This window comes from Dendrobium catenatum, unplaced genomic scaffold (genome assembly GCF_001605985.2).
Source record: "Dendrobium catenatum unplaced genomic scaffold, ASM160598v2 fragScaff_scaffold_224, whole genome shotgun sequence".
In the NCBI taxonomy this organism is placed as follows: domain Eukaryota; kingdom Viridiplantae; phylum Streptophyta; class Magnoliopsida; order Asparagales; family Orchidaceae; genus Dendrobium; species Dendrobium catenatum.
Genome location: NW_021318686.1, coordinates 183,689 through 201,056, shown reverse-complemented (window position 1 = coordinate 201,056; position 17,368 = coordinate 183,689). Strand labels below are relative to the sequence as shown.

Here is a 17,368-nt window from a genome sequence, read left to right as displayed (position 1 = left end):
AACTAGGCAGACGACTTTGATACCATGTTGGAGCCAACATACAGATTGCTGGTAAGCATTCCAACAAGCAGGATAAATAGAGAAAAAAATAACCAAGTGGAAGAGAATGGAAGCAGTTTCATTGCATTCTACTGTAGCAAAGCTGGCGTATTTATACAAGTTTAAGCAAGTAAAGAAAAGTCTAAACTACTCTAGTTAGTTACAAAAGCGAAAAGTAGTACGACTGAGCAGAGGAGACAACGACAACAGCTGAAGAAGACAGACATATATGTCAGCTAGCGCACAGAGTTGTTGGAGCTGAAGAAGTCGAAATTCTGCCGTCACTAACCAACATCTCCTGATACGCTCATATATATCCTTTTGGATCTCTCCCAAGTTTGTTTTATTGTAAGGTTATTTGTGTTCAAATTCAAATGACATAAAGTTATATTGCTGGAAGTGGAAGACAAACACAATTCTTTATTATTCTGACCCACATTACTGGCAACCCAATTTACAAACTACAACCAGCAGTCATTATTGCATTATCCAATTCTACAGCCAGAAGAACTTTTAAATCATTAATATCTTAAAACATGAAAAAAAAAAAAGGAAAAAAATAACTAAGAAAACGAAAAAGACCATAGTTATAAACCACAAAACTGTTCATATTACAAAACTCTTGAATGAACAGAAGCTAAATTATAATTTCTATAACAATCGGTGGTATCTAAGAAGAAACACCAAGCTTCGGTAGGAGACTTCTCCATGCATCAGCAATATCATGGGAAAGTTTTGCTTGTCCTTTGGCAAATTCATGAAAGGCAAGACCTAATTCTGCAGTTTTCTGTTCCTGGAAACGGGAAAGCTCTTCATTCATCAGTTTAACAATCGTTTCATACCTTCTGGTTGCTTCCTCACTCTCTGCTTTTAGCTGTAATTCAATGCAATATAAGACACCAATACAAATCTGGTTCTAAAAATATTTTCCAAATCAACAACAAAGAACTCACCTCTCTGAATTCAATTTCAGCTTCGCCAGCTCTATCTGAGCGAATTAGTGTCAGCTTATCACTGTAAAACAAAGGATGTTACACCAAACAATGAAACGAAGACGATAACAGCAAGAAAATGAGATAACTAGATAACTTCCCGTATTTCCATTACTCTGAAGGTAAGGAAAAAGGGCAAATTGAGTGTTCCCACAACTCGACAAATAAACTGGAAAAATAAGGAGTGCAGACAGCCCAATTCATTCATTGCTTATCCTAATATCCCAAAGAGGAAGCATTTATATACTCATAAAGACTCTCCAAGACAAAAACCATCTGGTACTCACCAAAATACTCAAAACAGCTATATCAAAATTATTATAACAACTATATGTTTGGAAGTTTCTAATGTGCACCTATATTTAATATTAATTAAGCATTATATGCTATATAAAATCTTATGCTAATTAAATCGTGATCAAATTAAGATTCTTATTAGGCTTTTGAGACATTTGTCATGAAATTTATAATATGGAGATACCGAGTACTTAATTTATTTTTATGATTAGTTAAAATAAAATTAAATGCACTTTAGAAGGAATAAAAACTTCGTCACAAGCAAAGCAGTTGTTATTTCATTTGCTCCATTCTAATCGCGAGTGAAAGAAGGACATTGTAGGGAATTATTTCAGATATGTAAGACAGAAAATTTATGTTTCAATGGAGTATCATGGTTGAAAAAATAAAAAAATAAAAGAATGTTCTCAGAATACCAGGAGATAACAACTAAAACTTGCATCTTACAGGTTTATTTCCTTCAGCCTAATTGTTTCTGCCAATTCATAGTGCTGTCTGAAAGCATTGGCTCTGTCCGTCATTGTCACCTGGTTAGAATAGCATATGAGTTTGCATCTCATGTTTAACAAAAAATCACTAAGAATTCATCCAGCTATTGAGGGAGGGAATAATTTCTAACTGTGGCTACGAACAGCACACAAATTCTGTAAAAAAGTGACCTTGATAGACTGTACTGCACGAACATAATCTTTCAGCGGTTCTTCAAAATTCATGAGCAGGTTGTGCGCCTGCACCGAGAGAGTTTATCGCATGATGATTTTAATAAATTATAGTTTCCTTCAAAGAAAGGATTCCGAAATACCAGCTCTTTTGCCATTTGGAAAACTAAATATATAAAAATATTAAAGCTAGTTTATATGCAGATCATTGATGTATTTACACATCTAATACCTAAGTTTATATATTTATATATCACTAAATGAAAAAATAAACTGCTATCTTTAACTTTATCAAAGAGAAATATGCTACACATATTTTGACGTGGTTTAAAAACTAGATTTCAAAGATATAAATATAAATATTTAGATATTAGATATGAACATATATAGGAAATCAGTGGGATGTATGTAAATCCCCCTAATGTCAACACTCCCAAAAGTTTGGCTGCTTTTTAATACCTCTTTTTGTAGTTTTATCGACATCATCTCAGATTTTGAACCAAGCTCAGAAAATGCCTTTCCAAGTGATTCACCTTCACAAGCACCGAGGAGCTTGATCGCTTTTCCAAAATCAGAAAGTGATTGTCCTAACTCTGGGAAACAGTCGATCAAGAACGTAAAGTTCTCGAATTAGCTTTTACTTCTATAAATAAAAGTATTGGAGTAGAAATGAGAATGAAATAAACAAAAAGGCAAATGAAAAACTACTAAATAGAACCTCTGTGCCTTTTTACAAGTCGGAAAGCCTGCTTTTGTGCCTCAGCTAAGTGGTCTTCGAGCTCAAAAATGTAATGTTTCAATTTCTCGTATTCAGGAGACGACTCCTCGACAGGTTTCTCCTTCCCCAAAACAACATCACTCACCTTAGACTGCACATCCTGCAACAGTCAAACATGCAGGTAAACTATTTCTACATGGCTTACTGATGTTAAAAAAGCGGTATTGTAGCAGCTTGTGGCACCCTCACAAACAATATAAAAAAACTAATGGCACCAATAAACAAAAAAGGTTATGCCAAAAGGTATACTGTTTTTCAGACAAGTAGCTGACATGATAGATGACAGTTGAACACGACACGCCTTTTACCAGTGCTGTTAATTTGCAACGTAGTGATTGTACCCGTGTATACGCAAGCCATTCCAAAATGAACAACTCACATCCCTTAAAGTTGACAGTACATAAGATGACAACATTTTTTTTATCAGAAAAGGAAGAGAGAGAAAAACCAGAAAAAAAGATATGTTCCCAGAGATATTCGATTTGGTAATGGTGCGCTGGTCTTTGCTTTTAAGTTAATAAAATGTAGGATAACTGTATATATATTTATATACACACACACGTAGGAATGTAAGCCAACCCAGTAATTTTCATGAACAACACAGTTGGTTAGGATGGATTAGTGTTTGTTCGTAAATTAAATATAGTTTTGAAAATATTAGAATATAAACAAATTAATATTAAATAAAATGTGTATATTTCTATATTTTAGTTGAAAATTTTTATCTGATATTCAGATTCTTGAAAGTAGTTCAATAATCAACAAAACCCTATCAGGAGCACTCAATGCATAAAATAACTTCAATAACCAAAAGGCCTGTACATATACCTTAAATATTTGCATAAATTCTGAAGGTTTCTTCTTGAAAATTCCTGTTTCTTGAGATCTTGTCCTTTCCATAGTCTGAAAGCAGCACGATGAAGATATTGTCAGTATGTTTGATGAATATATTTTATATTTAAGCTAGAAAACAACACTCACTTTAAGATATATAAGGATAAACAAAAACAGGACTGCATTTATTCTTTAGAACACACCCCCCTTCCCCCTGCCACGTTATGGATAACCTAGGTAATGGCAAAGAGAATCAGTTTTCAAGTGAAGGGTATGACAAATACTATTTCTGATATTGACGCCCAGGCCAGTCTAATGTATGAGAAATGGACCTGGACGGTGGTCCGAGCTCTCCTTTAGTAGAACCCACAGGAATCCTTCACATTTTTAGGTGGCCTTGCGAGCAAGCAGCCTTAGCTCAGAATAATAATTTATTAGGAAATGCTTAATTTAAAACCATCATTATCAGATCTCAAATCCTAGATGAGAAACGTAAGGGTTGCATTAGGTGATCAATAGTCAGCATAAAACTTATCAAATAATCAATGACATGAATCATTTAATACATAGTACTAATGCTAGGGTGTTCCCTAGAAGCGACACGTTGTATAAACTCAATACAGCGACAAGTGATCAAGGGCCGCCGTACCGGTGCCCGGATGCAGTGTTAAATAGGCAAGGGTTCCCACATCATGGACGGATGTGGGTAGGGGTGTAAGTGAGCCGAGCCGGCTCGTGAGCCGGCTCAAGCTCGACTCGTTAACGAGCTCGCGAGCCGAGCTTATCGAGCCACGAGCTCGAGCTCAAACTTGAGCTCGTTTGTTAAACGAGCTCGAGTTCGAGCTTAATAAGGCTCGGCTCATGAGCTCGCGAGCCGACTCGAAATTATTAAATTTAAATATTTTAAAAAATTAATAATAACTTCATTTTAAATTACCGTCTGATTTTTAAACTCCCGCCTATGCTGGCTCAAATGTCAATCGCAAGCCTCTCTCTCTCCTCTAATAGAGGCATAGTATAATGGCAAAACCAAAAAAAGTAAAAAACTGATCTCTCTCTCTTCTTTGACAGAAACAGAGAAATAAATTGCAAGTATTAAATGATAGATGCACTCTCTCTCTCTCCCTCCCGCTGCAGCTGTAAAAGACAGCCAATCAAATCAAATTTTTTTGAAGAAAGAGAATAAATCTCTTGCTCTATCTTCCTCCCATGAGTACTTTGAGTGCACCAGTGTGTGAGCCCGAGCACGTCGGAGGCTCGATGAGTAGCTCGAAAACTCGTTTATGGTGGAACGAGTCGAGCTCGAGCTCGATTTTTGAGCTCGACTCGAGTTCGAGCTCGAGCTCGAGCTTGATGTTTGACAGTTGAGCTCGACTCGAACACCTCTTGACTCGAGCTCGACTCGGCCCGTTTGCACCCCTAGATGTGGGCAAAGAAACTAGTACATGAAACTTAAATTAGGATAAGAACTTAGAATATAAGTTCCCATACAGGTAAAGTAATATAATTAATAGTTATTGTGATTTAGAGAAAGATAAATATTCTTTGCATTTGAAAAACTAAATGGGTTGAAAAAAAGGCAAAGAAGATTGATAGTTTAGGATTTAGATTATAGTATTCTAGTAGGAGTCATACTAGAAATGGTGTAAGTGTGATTATAGATAAGAATTTGAAGGATAATGTTATAAAAATTAATAGAATTACAGATCTAATTATAGTTTTAAAGATTATTGTTGATGCTATTATTAATATTATAAGCATTTATACTTCTCAAGTAGGTTTGAATGTATTCAAAATTAAAATTTTGAAATGACCTAGAATAACTAATACAAAAAATACCTTTCAAAGAAAAGTTTTTATTTGAGGATATTTAAAAGTATTCATGATGTCTATGACTTTGGAGTGACTAATGAAAGTGTTAAGATCATATTAGATTTTTTATTAGCTTATGATTTTGTAATTGCTAATATCTATTTAAGAAAAGATATGAGCAACTTATCACTTATAAAAATAGATATAGAAAAACTAAGTTTAATTATTTTCTTATAAAAAATAGATCATTTAGATTGCAAAGATATTAAAGTTATTCGTGAAGGTTTATATACTTAACATCGCTTATTAGTTTTGGACTTTAAGATGAATGGACAAAAAATTAAAAAATAAATTAAATTATTATTGTAGGATTTAGATGGGAGCATTTAAAGAATATTAATCAAAATATTTTTAGGAGTAAGATTGTAGATATTAAGATTTTGTGTGTGCATGAGGAAACTAATTTTATGTTGAAAAAAGTAGTTAGTGATATTAATGTTTAAAAAGATATGCTTAAAATATCAAAAAGAAAAGCTACTAATAGTAAAAATAATTGGTGGTGGAATCAAAATGTACAAGAAAAGATAAAAAATAAGAAGATTTTTTTATAAAAATTGGTTTAGTTGTAAAAATTCTGATAATTGAGAAAGATATAAAGAGGCCCGTAATGAGTCTATAAAAGTAATTTGTAATGCAAAGATTTTAGATTCATATAATAGATTAGATATTAAGGAGGACGAAATATATCTGTATAAGTTAACTAAACAAAAAGATATGATTAGTAAGGCTTTAGTTAAAGTGAAGTGTATTAAGGATGAAGATCAAAAAGTACTTTTTATTAGAATAGGATATTCAACAAATGTAGATGAGATATTTTGCTAAACCTTTTAATGAAGATTATGGGAATGTGATTGACTTTAGTGACCTTAATATCCTAAATGAAAATAAAGATTTTTATTTTTATCAACGTATTAGTAAAACCAAAGTTAAAGAGACTTTAAAGAAAATGAAGTGCGGTAAAGCTGTTAGACCTGATGATATTCCAATAGACGTGTGGAAATACATAGGAGATGAAGAAATTTCTTAGCTTACTAAACTTTATAATACTATTTTGAAGACTAAAAAGATGCCAGATGAGTGGAGAATGAGTGTGCTGATTCCTATTTTTAAGATAAAGGTGATGCACAAGATTGTATGAATTATAGAGAATTTAAGTTAATGTGTCATATTTTAAAACCATGGGAGGAGAGAGTTATGGAGCATAGGTTGCTTTGTGACACAAATGTTTCTCAAATCAATTTGGATTCATGCCAGAAAGGTCTACTATGAAAGCTATACATTTATTTAGATGTTTGATGGAGAAGTATAGAGAGAATAGGGAGGATCTACATATGATTTTTAATGATTCAAAGAAAGCATATGATAAAGTTCCAAGCGAAGTGCTATGGAGAGATCTACATAAGAAATGTGTTAATAATACTTATATTCAAATCCTTACGGATGTGTATGCAGGAGATGTTACTTGTGTTTAAACACAAGGTGGTTTGACCAACTGTTTTTCTATTTCAGTTGGATTACATCAAGAATCAGCCTTAAGCCCATATCTTTTTTCTTTAGTTATGGATGTTCTCACTAGATATTTGCAAGAGATTGTACCATGGTGATGTAGAATGGAGCTAGAAATTTAAATTAATACCTGATTTGGGGATAAATTAAAGAAAGGACATCAATTCATAAATTCTGGATTTAATTCCATCAGTTAGGAAAGAAATTCAGAGTTAACTAATGCTTAGGTGGCTAGAGAAATTAAAGCAAGAATCAATTTGGATTGATGTGGGTTAAATGACTGATGTAATTGGGGTGGTTAATTGGGGGGAATTAATTAAGAGAGAGGGAGAAAGGGGGCCGGCCAAGAGAAAGGGAGGGGGGTTATCCGCATTCAACGAATGTGTTTAGGTGCAATGAATCTTGAAATTAGAATTAATTCCAATTCAATTTCAAATTTTAATTAATCCAAGATTGAAGGGGGTTCCTAAAATAAGTTAATTAATTTAAGAAAGGATTTGAATTTCAAATTTAGTTGAATTTGAATTTAAAAACTTTCAAAATTAATATCAAACTAATTTAGGAAAGAGGAAAATTAAGAAGAGAAAGGGACTAGGGGCCGGCCATGCAAGTGAGAACTTGATTGGGGATTTGAAATCCTTTACAAACATAGGACATTAATTAAGAAAAGAGGATTAGAGGAGAAGCTCTAATTAATGTCATATTGAGGAGTTGGGAAGGTTTCCAAAAACAAGTCAACTTATTTTAGGAAAGAATTCAAATTCAAATAATTTTGAATTTTGAAAACTTTCCAAGTTTAGAATGGACCAAAATAGGAAGGTATTCAATACCTCAATTTGAACAATTTTTTTTTAGTCAAAGGTGGAAGGGGAGAGGCCGGCGGCTTGTAGGATGAAGAGGGGTTGGACGAGATAGGGAAGAGAAAGCGGAATAGGCCGGTGGATTGTGGGGTTGGGGAAGATTGTGGTCGACAGATAGGAAGAGAAGGAAAAGGGAGTTTGGAAGAGATAAAACCACGAACTCGGACGCTTCCTGGGGTTGATGGGTGATGCGTTGCCTTTCACCTAGGAACTTCAAGCCACTAGTCCAAACGATTCTTGCGGCTGGTGGGCATTGTGTTACCCTTAAATCGGGACTTGCACTCTCCTAAGAACTTCCATCTCTCTCAAGAACAAAGTGCAGAAATTTTCTTCTTAAAAATTCATTGATCATTACAAGAAAGGAGGCTATAAATAGCCCAAAATACATAACAAAAGACAAAAGTGCCACCTAGGATCACAAGCACCTACTCCCTCAAGTGAGGGTAAAAATAGAAAATACATAAATAAATAAATATATAAATAATAACTTAAAATAAAATGGTGTTATCATGGTCGTTGATCTTCGTCTCCTCCTCTGATAAGCTTTCATGGTCGAATATCTGCACCACCTGGTGTATGCTTTTTTCTGATGACATTATTCTTGTTGATAAAACTAGAGAGGGAGTCGAAGGTAAACTTGAATTATGGAGGTCAACCTTAGAGTCTAAAGGCTTTCATTTGAGTAGATCTAAAACTGAATTTATGGAATATAATTTTAGTAATAATAAATCCAGTGGGTATTGTGACTTTGGGCGATCAAGTCATTAATAAGAGCACATGTTTTTAGATATCTTGGATCTAATGTTTAGAGTGATGAGAAAATAGATGAGGATATTATTAATTGAATTCAAGTTGGATGGTTGAAGTGGAGGAATGCATCGGGCTTGTTATGTGATAAAAAAAATCCTTCTCAAACTTGAGGGAAAATTCTATAAGATCATAATGAAACCTGCAATGCTTTATGGTGCAAAATGTTGGCAATTAAAAGAGAAGCATAATATTAAGTTAAGAGTTGCAGAGATGAGGATGCTCAGGTGGATGAGTGGCTTTACTCTTAAAGACAGGATACAAAATGAGCATATACATGAAAATGTTGGAGTAGCTCAAGTGGAATATAAGATTAGAGAGAGTCACCTTAGATGGTTTGGTCACCTAAAACGACAGCCTTTCGATGACCCAGTTAGGAAAGTAGATGTATTAGATTTGACTTATGTTAAGAAAAGTATAGGTAGATCTAAAAGGACTTAGAATTATTAGAAATGACATTTCTTTATTAGATTTAGATGAAAATTTAACCCTTAACATGACACAGTGGAGAAAAAGGATTCATGTAGCCGACCCCATATAGTGGGATAAAGGCTTCTTTTTGTTGTTGTTGTTGTAGGAAATGCTTAACAACAGATGATGGAGATCATGACACATAATTAACTGGCCTTTCCCACATGGCTCCAAGGTTCGGGAACAACGCTTCATTTTGTATAATTGTATTGAGTAGCACTTGTTTGTGATGTGAGTATGAGATTGTTACAGTTTCTTCAACTGTTTCAAAGAACAAAGGAGTAAGGTTTGTAATAGCAAGTGGGTAGTGAAATCTTAATATGAGAAAAGATTAGCCATAAATGTATATCGATTAGGACGACATTATGTAAAAAAATGTATTATTTATTTTAATTGCACTTTATATTTTTATTTTTTGCATCTAAATTTCATAGTTTACAAAAGATTTTAAATACACCAATCCCTACTTCCCTCTGCTTTCTTGTTGGTGTACAATTAGTGCTGCAAATAAATTGCGTGTTTAACAAGCTACTTTAGCTTGGGTCTATAAGAGCTCATTCATGTTTATTGTATTAACTATCAAACAAGTTTGAACACTTTTAAAAATGTTAGGATGTTAAATAAATAAGTCTAAATACTTGTTGCTCGATTAGTTATGATGATGAACAATATCGTTCAAAGTTTGTTAAGAAGCTCGATTAAAGCTCAATATAATACTTGATATTTAGGTTCGGTATGAAGCTTGATTATATAGATATGTACACATAATAACTATTTAGGCATATGAAATAAATCCATTATATGCAACAAATGCATTTAATAAATAATTAATTAACTTATATATATTTGTGTTAACGTCCATTGTAAACTTATTTAAAATATATTTAAATTTAATAAAACACAATTAAAACCTACTTTAAAATAAAATTAATTTCTTATTAAATGAAATAAATAAAAAATAAAAGACTTGGCAATTAACTAAACAAATCTATGCTTTGATTTTAGCTTTAAATAAATCTAAAAAATAGAAGACTTATCAAATAAATGAAAAGTCAATTAAATTAAAAAATTAATTATGAAATATAGTTAAAAATTTTGGTTAAAAAAACCTGCAATTTAAGCTATTTATTCCACATCATTTGAAAAGTTTAACTTACTACTGCTTATGTAGTTGTTTTGGTTTGAAACGCACTAGTAGAAAACTCATATGGGGCGATGGGGGCAAGCAAAATGATTTGGATGAGTGCTAACTGGCAGATGTTGTTGGAAGGCATTTAAGGCTCATTTTAAAATAAAAGCTTGTTAAATTAAACTTCCTTTTTTATGCTCGAACGGATACAACTCATTTATGTTTTCATACTGGTTTCTCATTTAAAGCTCAATATTCAAAAAAAGAGCTGAGTTCAAACCAAGCTCAAACAAGCATGAATATAAATGAACCAAGTTTGAACATTATTACAAAAGCTAAAATCAAATTTAAGCCAAGCCTGAACAAGCTTTTGGAAAATGAGCTCAAGCTAGAAAAGCCCCTGGTTCGACTCAGTTTGTTTTGCATCCCTATGTACAATACCCTTAAAATGGAAAGCACCATGCACGTGTGCATTCCTCCATGCTTTCATTATCATAGGAAACACACTTGTAGAACAATTTGTCCATCTTTATGAAAACAAACACAACACATCAATAACATATCACCACCAAAGGAAATCTCAGAGATGGGCTCATTTATTACAGTTTTTCTTGAATAGGTCAACCTAAAACATAGCTTGGGCTAGTTTAGGGCAAAGCACATCCCTGCTATCATATATATATATCTCTCAAGCAAATCTAGTAATCTAAATTTGTCTGGTGGATGATAACAAACGGTACTAACAAATTTGCCTAGTAAACTTAAGAACCTATTGGTGATGATGGTGGGTGGAGAAAAATAAAGAGTTACATAACATGTACATCCACTAATTTCTCCACTTCTTTGATGGGCTTGGGAAGTAAGGTGACTATTTTTCTTATCTTTTGCTTAATGTGGCAAGCATCCCTCCTTACGTTTAGTTGGTGGCACAAAACGTCCTTATTGATATCAGACATCTCTGTTGCTGTCCACGCGAATATGTCGAGGTCACCTCGCAACGCCAAAATGAGCCGCCCGGACATTCTCTATTGAAAGAGGCACTGATTCTGAGGGTTATGCCTTGTTCGCCCTCTACGGCGAGCACCTTTTTGACTTCTTCAGAGGTTTCCAAGCCTCGACCCTATGCTATGTCCAGTTAGAGAACTTCCTAAGAGGTGGCTGTAGCCTTGCTAACTACTCTTAGGTAGGAAATGCGCGACTGGATGATGTCTTCTCTCATCGTGATCTCCTTCCTTCTATAGGAAACTTGACTGAGATGTGATATGTGGAAACCACAGCCCTAAAGGTGGTTAGTAAAAACTTGTCGAATATGGATTTGTAGGTCATCGGGGCATCGACTATGATGAAATCGACCATCACAGTGTATTGATGTTTGCCCTCACCCAAGGTAACTGGTAGGGTGAGAATTTCCGCATCACATTATTCACTAGAGGACCCATAAAGAGGTCATACAGATGGCATGAGCTGGAAGCAAGCAAATTCATCCAGTCAAAGGAAGATTTTAAAATAATATTCACAGAATCCCTGTGTCTATCAAAATACTACCAATCTAATAGAGGGCGAGGAGCACAATGGCGACTACCACGTGATTATGAAGATACCCTTCAGCTAGTTTATCCTTTTGTACCTTTCATAGGGGCAACGACTATCGAAGTGGATTGGCAGGTGGACACCATATTGACTTCTCCTGCTCGTAGTCTTTTGGGACTTGTAGGGGAGTCTACACATTCTCCAACTATGATGGTGGGCACCACACTGACTATATGCAAGCAGGGCTGATATTGGTTCTTTGCATTGCCCTTGACAGGGTCTTTTCCTAGTTGTTGACCTGAGACGGCAAGCATAAACTCCTTCAGCTTCCCGGTCTTAATTAATTCCTCCACAAGGTCACGGAGGTGGCAACACTCTTCCGTTTTATGTGGGTTCTGGCCTTAGTGGAAAGTGCAATATGTAGAGGTCATGAGTATTGGTAATGTCTTTCATGGGCAGTGGGGCACCTAAAGAACTTTTTGTTCTGAATGGCCTCTACAAGCTTCGCCATTGATACTCTCAAAGGAGTGTAAGTAAGGTAAATGAGAGGTCGATGAGCGATCTCCTCATGATAAAGTTGGGCGGTCCGATGAGGCTCCTAAATCTTGGTGCTGGCAGCCCCGATATCCCAAGGGCCTTTTGATGTGCAAGCACCCTCTACTAATTAGGACAATGGTGATCGTGCGATGGTTTTGGCCTTCTATCCCTCTTATCCTTGGGATGGACACTTTGTCTTTCCCTTTCTCAGTGGTATTCTCACCATGGGTGATCTTATGATGGTGGGTTGCTATGGAAGATTCGGTTACCCAATTTTTTTCCAGCATTCATATGACTATTGGCCTGTTCCAATAGTTCAACAAGAGTCCTCAGTTGTTGCAGGCCGAGTGCATACCTGAAAGGACCCTTCTTGATTCCATGGGTCAAGGCAGTCTAGGAGATTGCACTCTCTAGATCCTTGACATCCAGTATTTCTCTTTAGAATCTCACTATGAAGTTTCTCAGTCATTTCTCGGGCTCTTGTCTCATCTTTAGCAGAGCTTACAAGCTTTCTGGGGTCTTCAATGGCATTAGTGAGTTATGTTACGAACATCTGGTTGAATTCAAAATAAGATGATCACCCACTGCAAGCGAGTGACCACCCAAGCGCTGATTCGTTGAGTGATGTCAAGAAGAGAAGGCATTTCAGAAGACATCTATGTCGAATTGGGAGATTATAGACTGAAGGTAGCCAATGATCAGTGAGGTCAATCTTCCTCTCAATTGGTTCTACGGTGTGACACTCTTAAACTTAAGCAGTGGTTTTGCTTCAAGTGATCTCATTGAAATGGCTTGGTTAGCTCTAGCTTCTCCTCCTTGCCTACTCTTGTTTGGCGGGCTATATTTGATAACTGTCGAGGTTGCGGAGTGTGTGTCAAGGCAGTCGATGCAAAGGTGAGCGTCTTCGATGGGCATCAATCAGTCATGATTCCTCAGGTGCATATAGTCAACTACACATCTTCTCATGGCTCCTAAGACCTTTGTTTTTCTTCAAAACGTGTGCTCCATTTCTTAAAGACTCTATGAGTGTGTACTCATATTCACCATGTTCAGTATGGCTTATTGCTAAGGTCGCTGTCAAACAAAGTCCTATTTTCTGACATGTGCAATCAAATCTATGCTAAAACAACAACTAGTAGGATGGTGGATCTAAATTGTTTGGTTGAATGATACGACTTTAATAGTAGGCATTCATGGTAACTTTAAGAACACAGGTCACCCGGAAGGTAGAGAAGACTGAACAATCAGATAGGCATACAATAGTTAAAAGGATGGATTAGACAAATATTCACTATTTCAGTCAAGAATAAACAAATTTAGCCTAAGCTCAAAAAAGGACTACTTCTAAAAAAGTAATTCCCCCCACCCCCAACCCCCACCCCAACCAAAAAAAAGGTTCATTTTCTATTCCTTGTTGCCCTGTATTTATAGGATTTTGATGGCTATAGGAAAGACTACACAGAGAAGACAAAAAATATGGGCTACATATAGATATCCATACAATGCTACACACTAATCTAAGACCTATGGCACCTCCTGATTTGTCCCAAGAGGATGAAGTCAACGATCCTGTGAGCTATTTATCATTGGGCAAGCTCAAAAAAGGAGCGAGTAGGTGTAGGGCGAGTCTTACGAGGAGATGGATGTGCATATAGAGAATTGTTTCATGGTGTTTGACATTGGAGGCTTGATATCACCTTGTTGATGGAGGCAAGCTGAAGTATAAGTGGGGATGGGGAGTTCCTTAGCTTGTTGTCAGGAGCAACTAGGGGTGAAAATGAGTCAAGTCATCTCACGAGCTTCCTTGAGCTCGACCAAATAACAAGCTCACGAGCCAAGCTTATCGAGCTTCGAGCTCAAGTTCGAGCAGTTTATCGAGCTAATAAGATAATCAAGCCCGAGCTCGATCAAAGAATCGCTTTACTTAGTAGTCCGTTGAGCAGCTTGATTAGTTGGTCCGCGGAGGCAAACATCTGATCCAATCAGACGAGCGAGGATGCGGGTATAATAACCCATATTTTGACCAAGTCAAATAAATTTTTTCAAGAGTCCTTATAAATCTAAATTACAAACCATCTTCACTATAATATAGATATTGTAGCATTTTAATTACGCTAATGTTTTTCCTAATTTTTGGGCATTGATGCAAATACTTAAAAAATTTATACCTATTGGTATATGTGGAGGTTTTGGGACCGTTAGGTGTCCGTTTTGCAAACCGATTTCACCAAAGTTTTGTAAACATATTGAATATTTTAAAAATATTTTTCTATAATTTTTAGAGCTTCGAATTTGAAGATATAAGAAAATTTATATGAATTTTATGCTGAAAATTAAATAAATTATATAATTAAATTTATATTATATTATTATTTTACAATAAAAACTTGATTCCATTAATTGAAATCCATTAAATCCTTATTTCTCTCCCTATTCATTCGGATAACAAAGACAAATGAAATTAAGGAAATTAGAGAAAAAAATAGAAGAGAGGAAAATAAAACCTAGGTTTAGGAGCCATAGAGCGATTTTTTGTCATTTGTCCAGTTGATAATTTTGCTCGTCCCATTGCAAGGAGTCATTGACCTATTTTTATTTTAATGATTTTGTGTAATTTGTATTTTATATGTTTTAATTTTGTCAAAATTTGCAAATGTTGCGGAAATCTTTTTCTTTATTTTTTAAAAAGTTGCGGATATTTTTATTTTTAGCAAACTTTCAAAACATAACTTTTGGCATGTGATAGATAATAATAATATGAACATTTTGACTGTAATATTATTGAAATTCATTGATTAAAATAGATATTATTGAACTTTGTATGATTTGCACTGAATAAATAATTTAGTATTTTTATTTATGCATACTGTTAATATATTGAAAATGAAAATGAGTGTATAACTCGATAATAGCTAGTCGCTATTACTATTATAATAATATGTATGAAGAATTTGGTTTCACTAACTTTGGCTGGAGACTAACTGATCTGTATAAAATGGTGGGCCAAAAGGCTTTCCTTTAAAATCTTTAGTTTGATGTTATCATTTATTGATTCACGTGATAATAAGGAGATATAAGAAGATGATTAGTGTGCCGATGGATAAAGAGCGATGGCTCTATTTACTGAGCCAATAATTTACGAATACATAAACGATATGGAAAAAGTACTGATTAATCTAGGACTTCGTACTTATGGTGTGACAATTAAAATGCATATTATTAATGCATTGTTCTTATTACTATACGGATTTATTATTATTGTACGAATTTACTATTACTGCATTATTTTACTACTACTACTACTTTACAGATACCAATACAAACATCAATACTGTTATTACTATTAATATTGATTTACTGTACTGATTACTGATACCGAGCACTTGATATACAAGCATGTGATTAAGATAATTACATAATACACATGCACACGTTTATATGATTTTATTGTATTGATACGATTCTGACAGTTCATATCGATGTTTTGGTTTTAACACTTTATAAAATTTCTTTACAGATTGATAATACTGATACGACAACCACTTTATCGATTTGACTCCCGTAATGATTTATTGGTTTCTCCACCATACTATATTACTGGCTTCTATACTAAACTATTTTATTAGCTATAAACTTTATTGCTATTGTATGTGAGTTTTACTGTTGCATTGGTTAGTGGCCATATAAATGTTACTGTTATGATTTAATTGTTGATATGCATATTGTTCATTTGTTGTTCTTTGAGTTTAGTTGTAGGATTTGATTACTTGTTGTGCTCTTAAGCTCGTTATATCTGATTAAATAATTTTAGGTCAGGGACAAGAGAGCAGGGGTGTGAGATTGACTAGGATCCTTCAAGTTAGGGATGTCAATATTTAACACGACCCAAAAACCCGACTCGAACATAACCCAAAAAGTTTGGGTTAGGGTCAACCCGAACCCAAAACAGGTCCGGTTCGGATTGATCCGTACCCGAAATTGACCCTTTTTTGGACCAGCAACCCGAAATTGACCCGTTTTTAACTCGAAAAGCTGAGATTAACAGATTTTTATGAAAGTGTTTTGATGGCACTTGAAAGTTCGACAAGGATGAACTAGTCCCAAGGCTAACCAAGAGGGGGTTGAATTGATATTTTAAAAAATCTTTCGATCAAAACACAATCTTAAAACAAAAACCAAGATTCATCACAAAAATCAAAGTGCGGAAAAAAATGCGGAAGCAGTAATAAATAACACAGAAATTTATAGTGGTTCGGTCAACACGACCTACGTCCACTCCCCGGAGACGCCCTTCGAGTATTGCACTAAACTCAGTGTCTCTTCTTTTTCCCCTACAGCCAGGCGGAGAAGCCTTCGCAAGCCTCCTTTCCACCAACCCAAGTGAGGCAGAAAACCCAACTCCTTTTGCTTCCTCCAGAAGTAGGTAGAGAACCCAACTCCTTTTTGTTTCCTCCTGAAGCAGACAAAGAACCTTGATCAGATGCTGAAGTAGACCTCTCTAGAACCCCCAAGGAACTAAGGACGATGACTAGAGAAGATGACGACGGATCCTTGCTTGGAGCAACCTTTGTGAAACCCCTCACAAACTCCTCTCTCTCTCTCCCTTGCTTTCTCTCTCCTCTTGGCTCTCTCAGGTCAGAATAGCAGCAAAAGATACTCTCTTGAAAAGAACAAGAGGTCTTAAATAGAAGAGCTTCAAAATAGCTCTTAATTACAACAAACCGACTTTATCGTCCAGGATGATATAAATATTGTCCTGTACGATCAGTGCAAATTAAGCTCAATCAGCCAGAACGATTTGGGACGATCATATGATTTTTTTTCATATCGTCCAGGCCGATAGTATATCGTCATGTACGATCAATAAAAATCGTTGAATATCATCCAGACAATCGCACTGAATGGATGTCTGGAAGATGGAAAAATAGCTTGATTGTCCAGGCCGATCTCACGATCGTCCCGGATGATTAGTTCAAATCCGTGAAAATCGTCCAGAGCATCGCCTTGAATAGAAGGTGGCCGATGTTGATCGTCCAAGAACAACTAAGATTTTTTGA

At 35.2% G+C, this 17,368-nt stretch overlaps 1 protein-coding gene across 2 annotated transcripts in view; it reads right to left on the bottom strand.

The window, feature by feature from the left end:
• Positions 1–433: 433 nt before the first annotated feature.
• LOC110099084 (sorting nexin 1) overlaps positions 434–17,368 on the bottom strand; it is a 49,936-nt gene continuing 33,001 nt past the window's right edge. For both annotated transcript variants that reach the window (XM_020826118.2, XM_020826125.2), the window contains exons 5-11: positions 3,594–3,668; positions 2,706–2,865; positions 2,447–2,580; positions 1,988–2,056; positions 1,776–1,855; positions 993–1,053; positions 434–913 (exon numbers count right to left, since the gene is read on the bottom strand). In XM_020826118.2, coding sequence (XP_020681777.1) covers positions 710–913; positions 993–1,053; positions 1,776–1,855; positions 1,988–2,056; positions 2,447–2,580; positions 2,706–2,865; positions 3,594–3,668 — 783 coding nt within the window. In that variant the 3' untranslated portion in view covers positions 434–709. The remainder of the gene's footprint in view (positions 914–992; positions 1,054–1,775; positions 1,856–1,987; positions 2,057–2,446; positions 2,581–2,705; positions 2,866–3,593; positions 3,669–17,368) is intronic.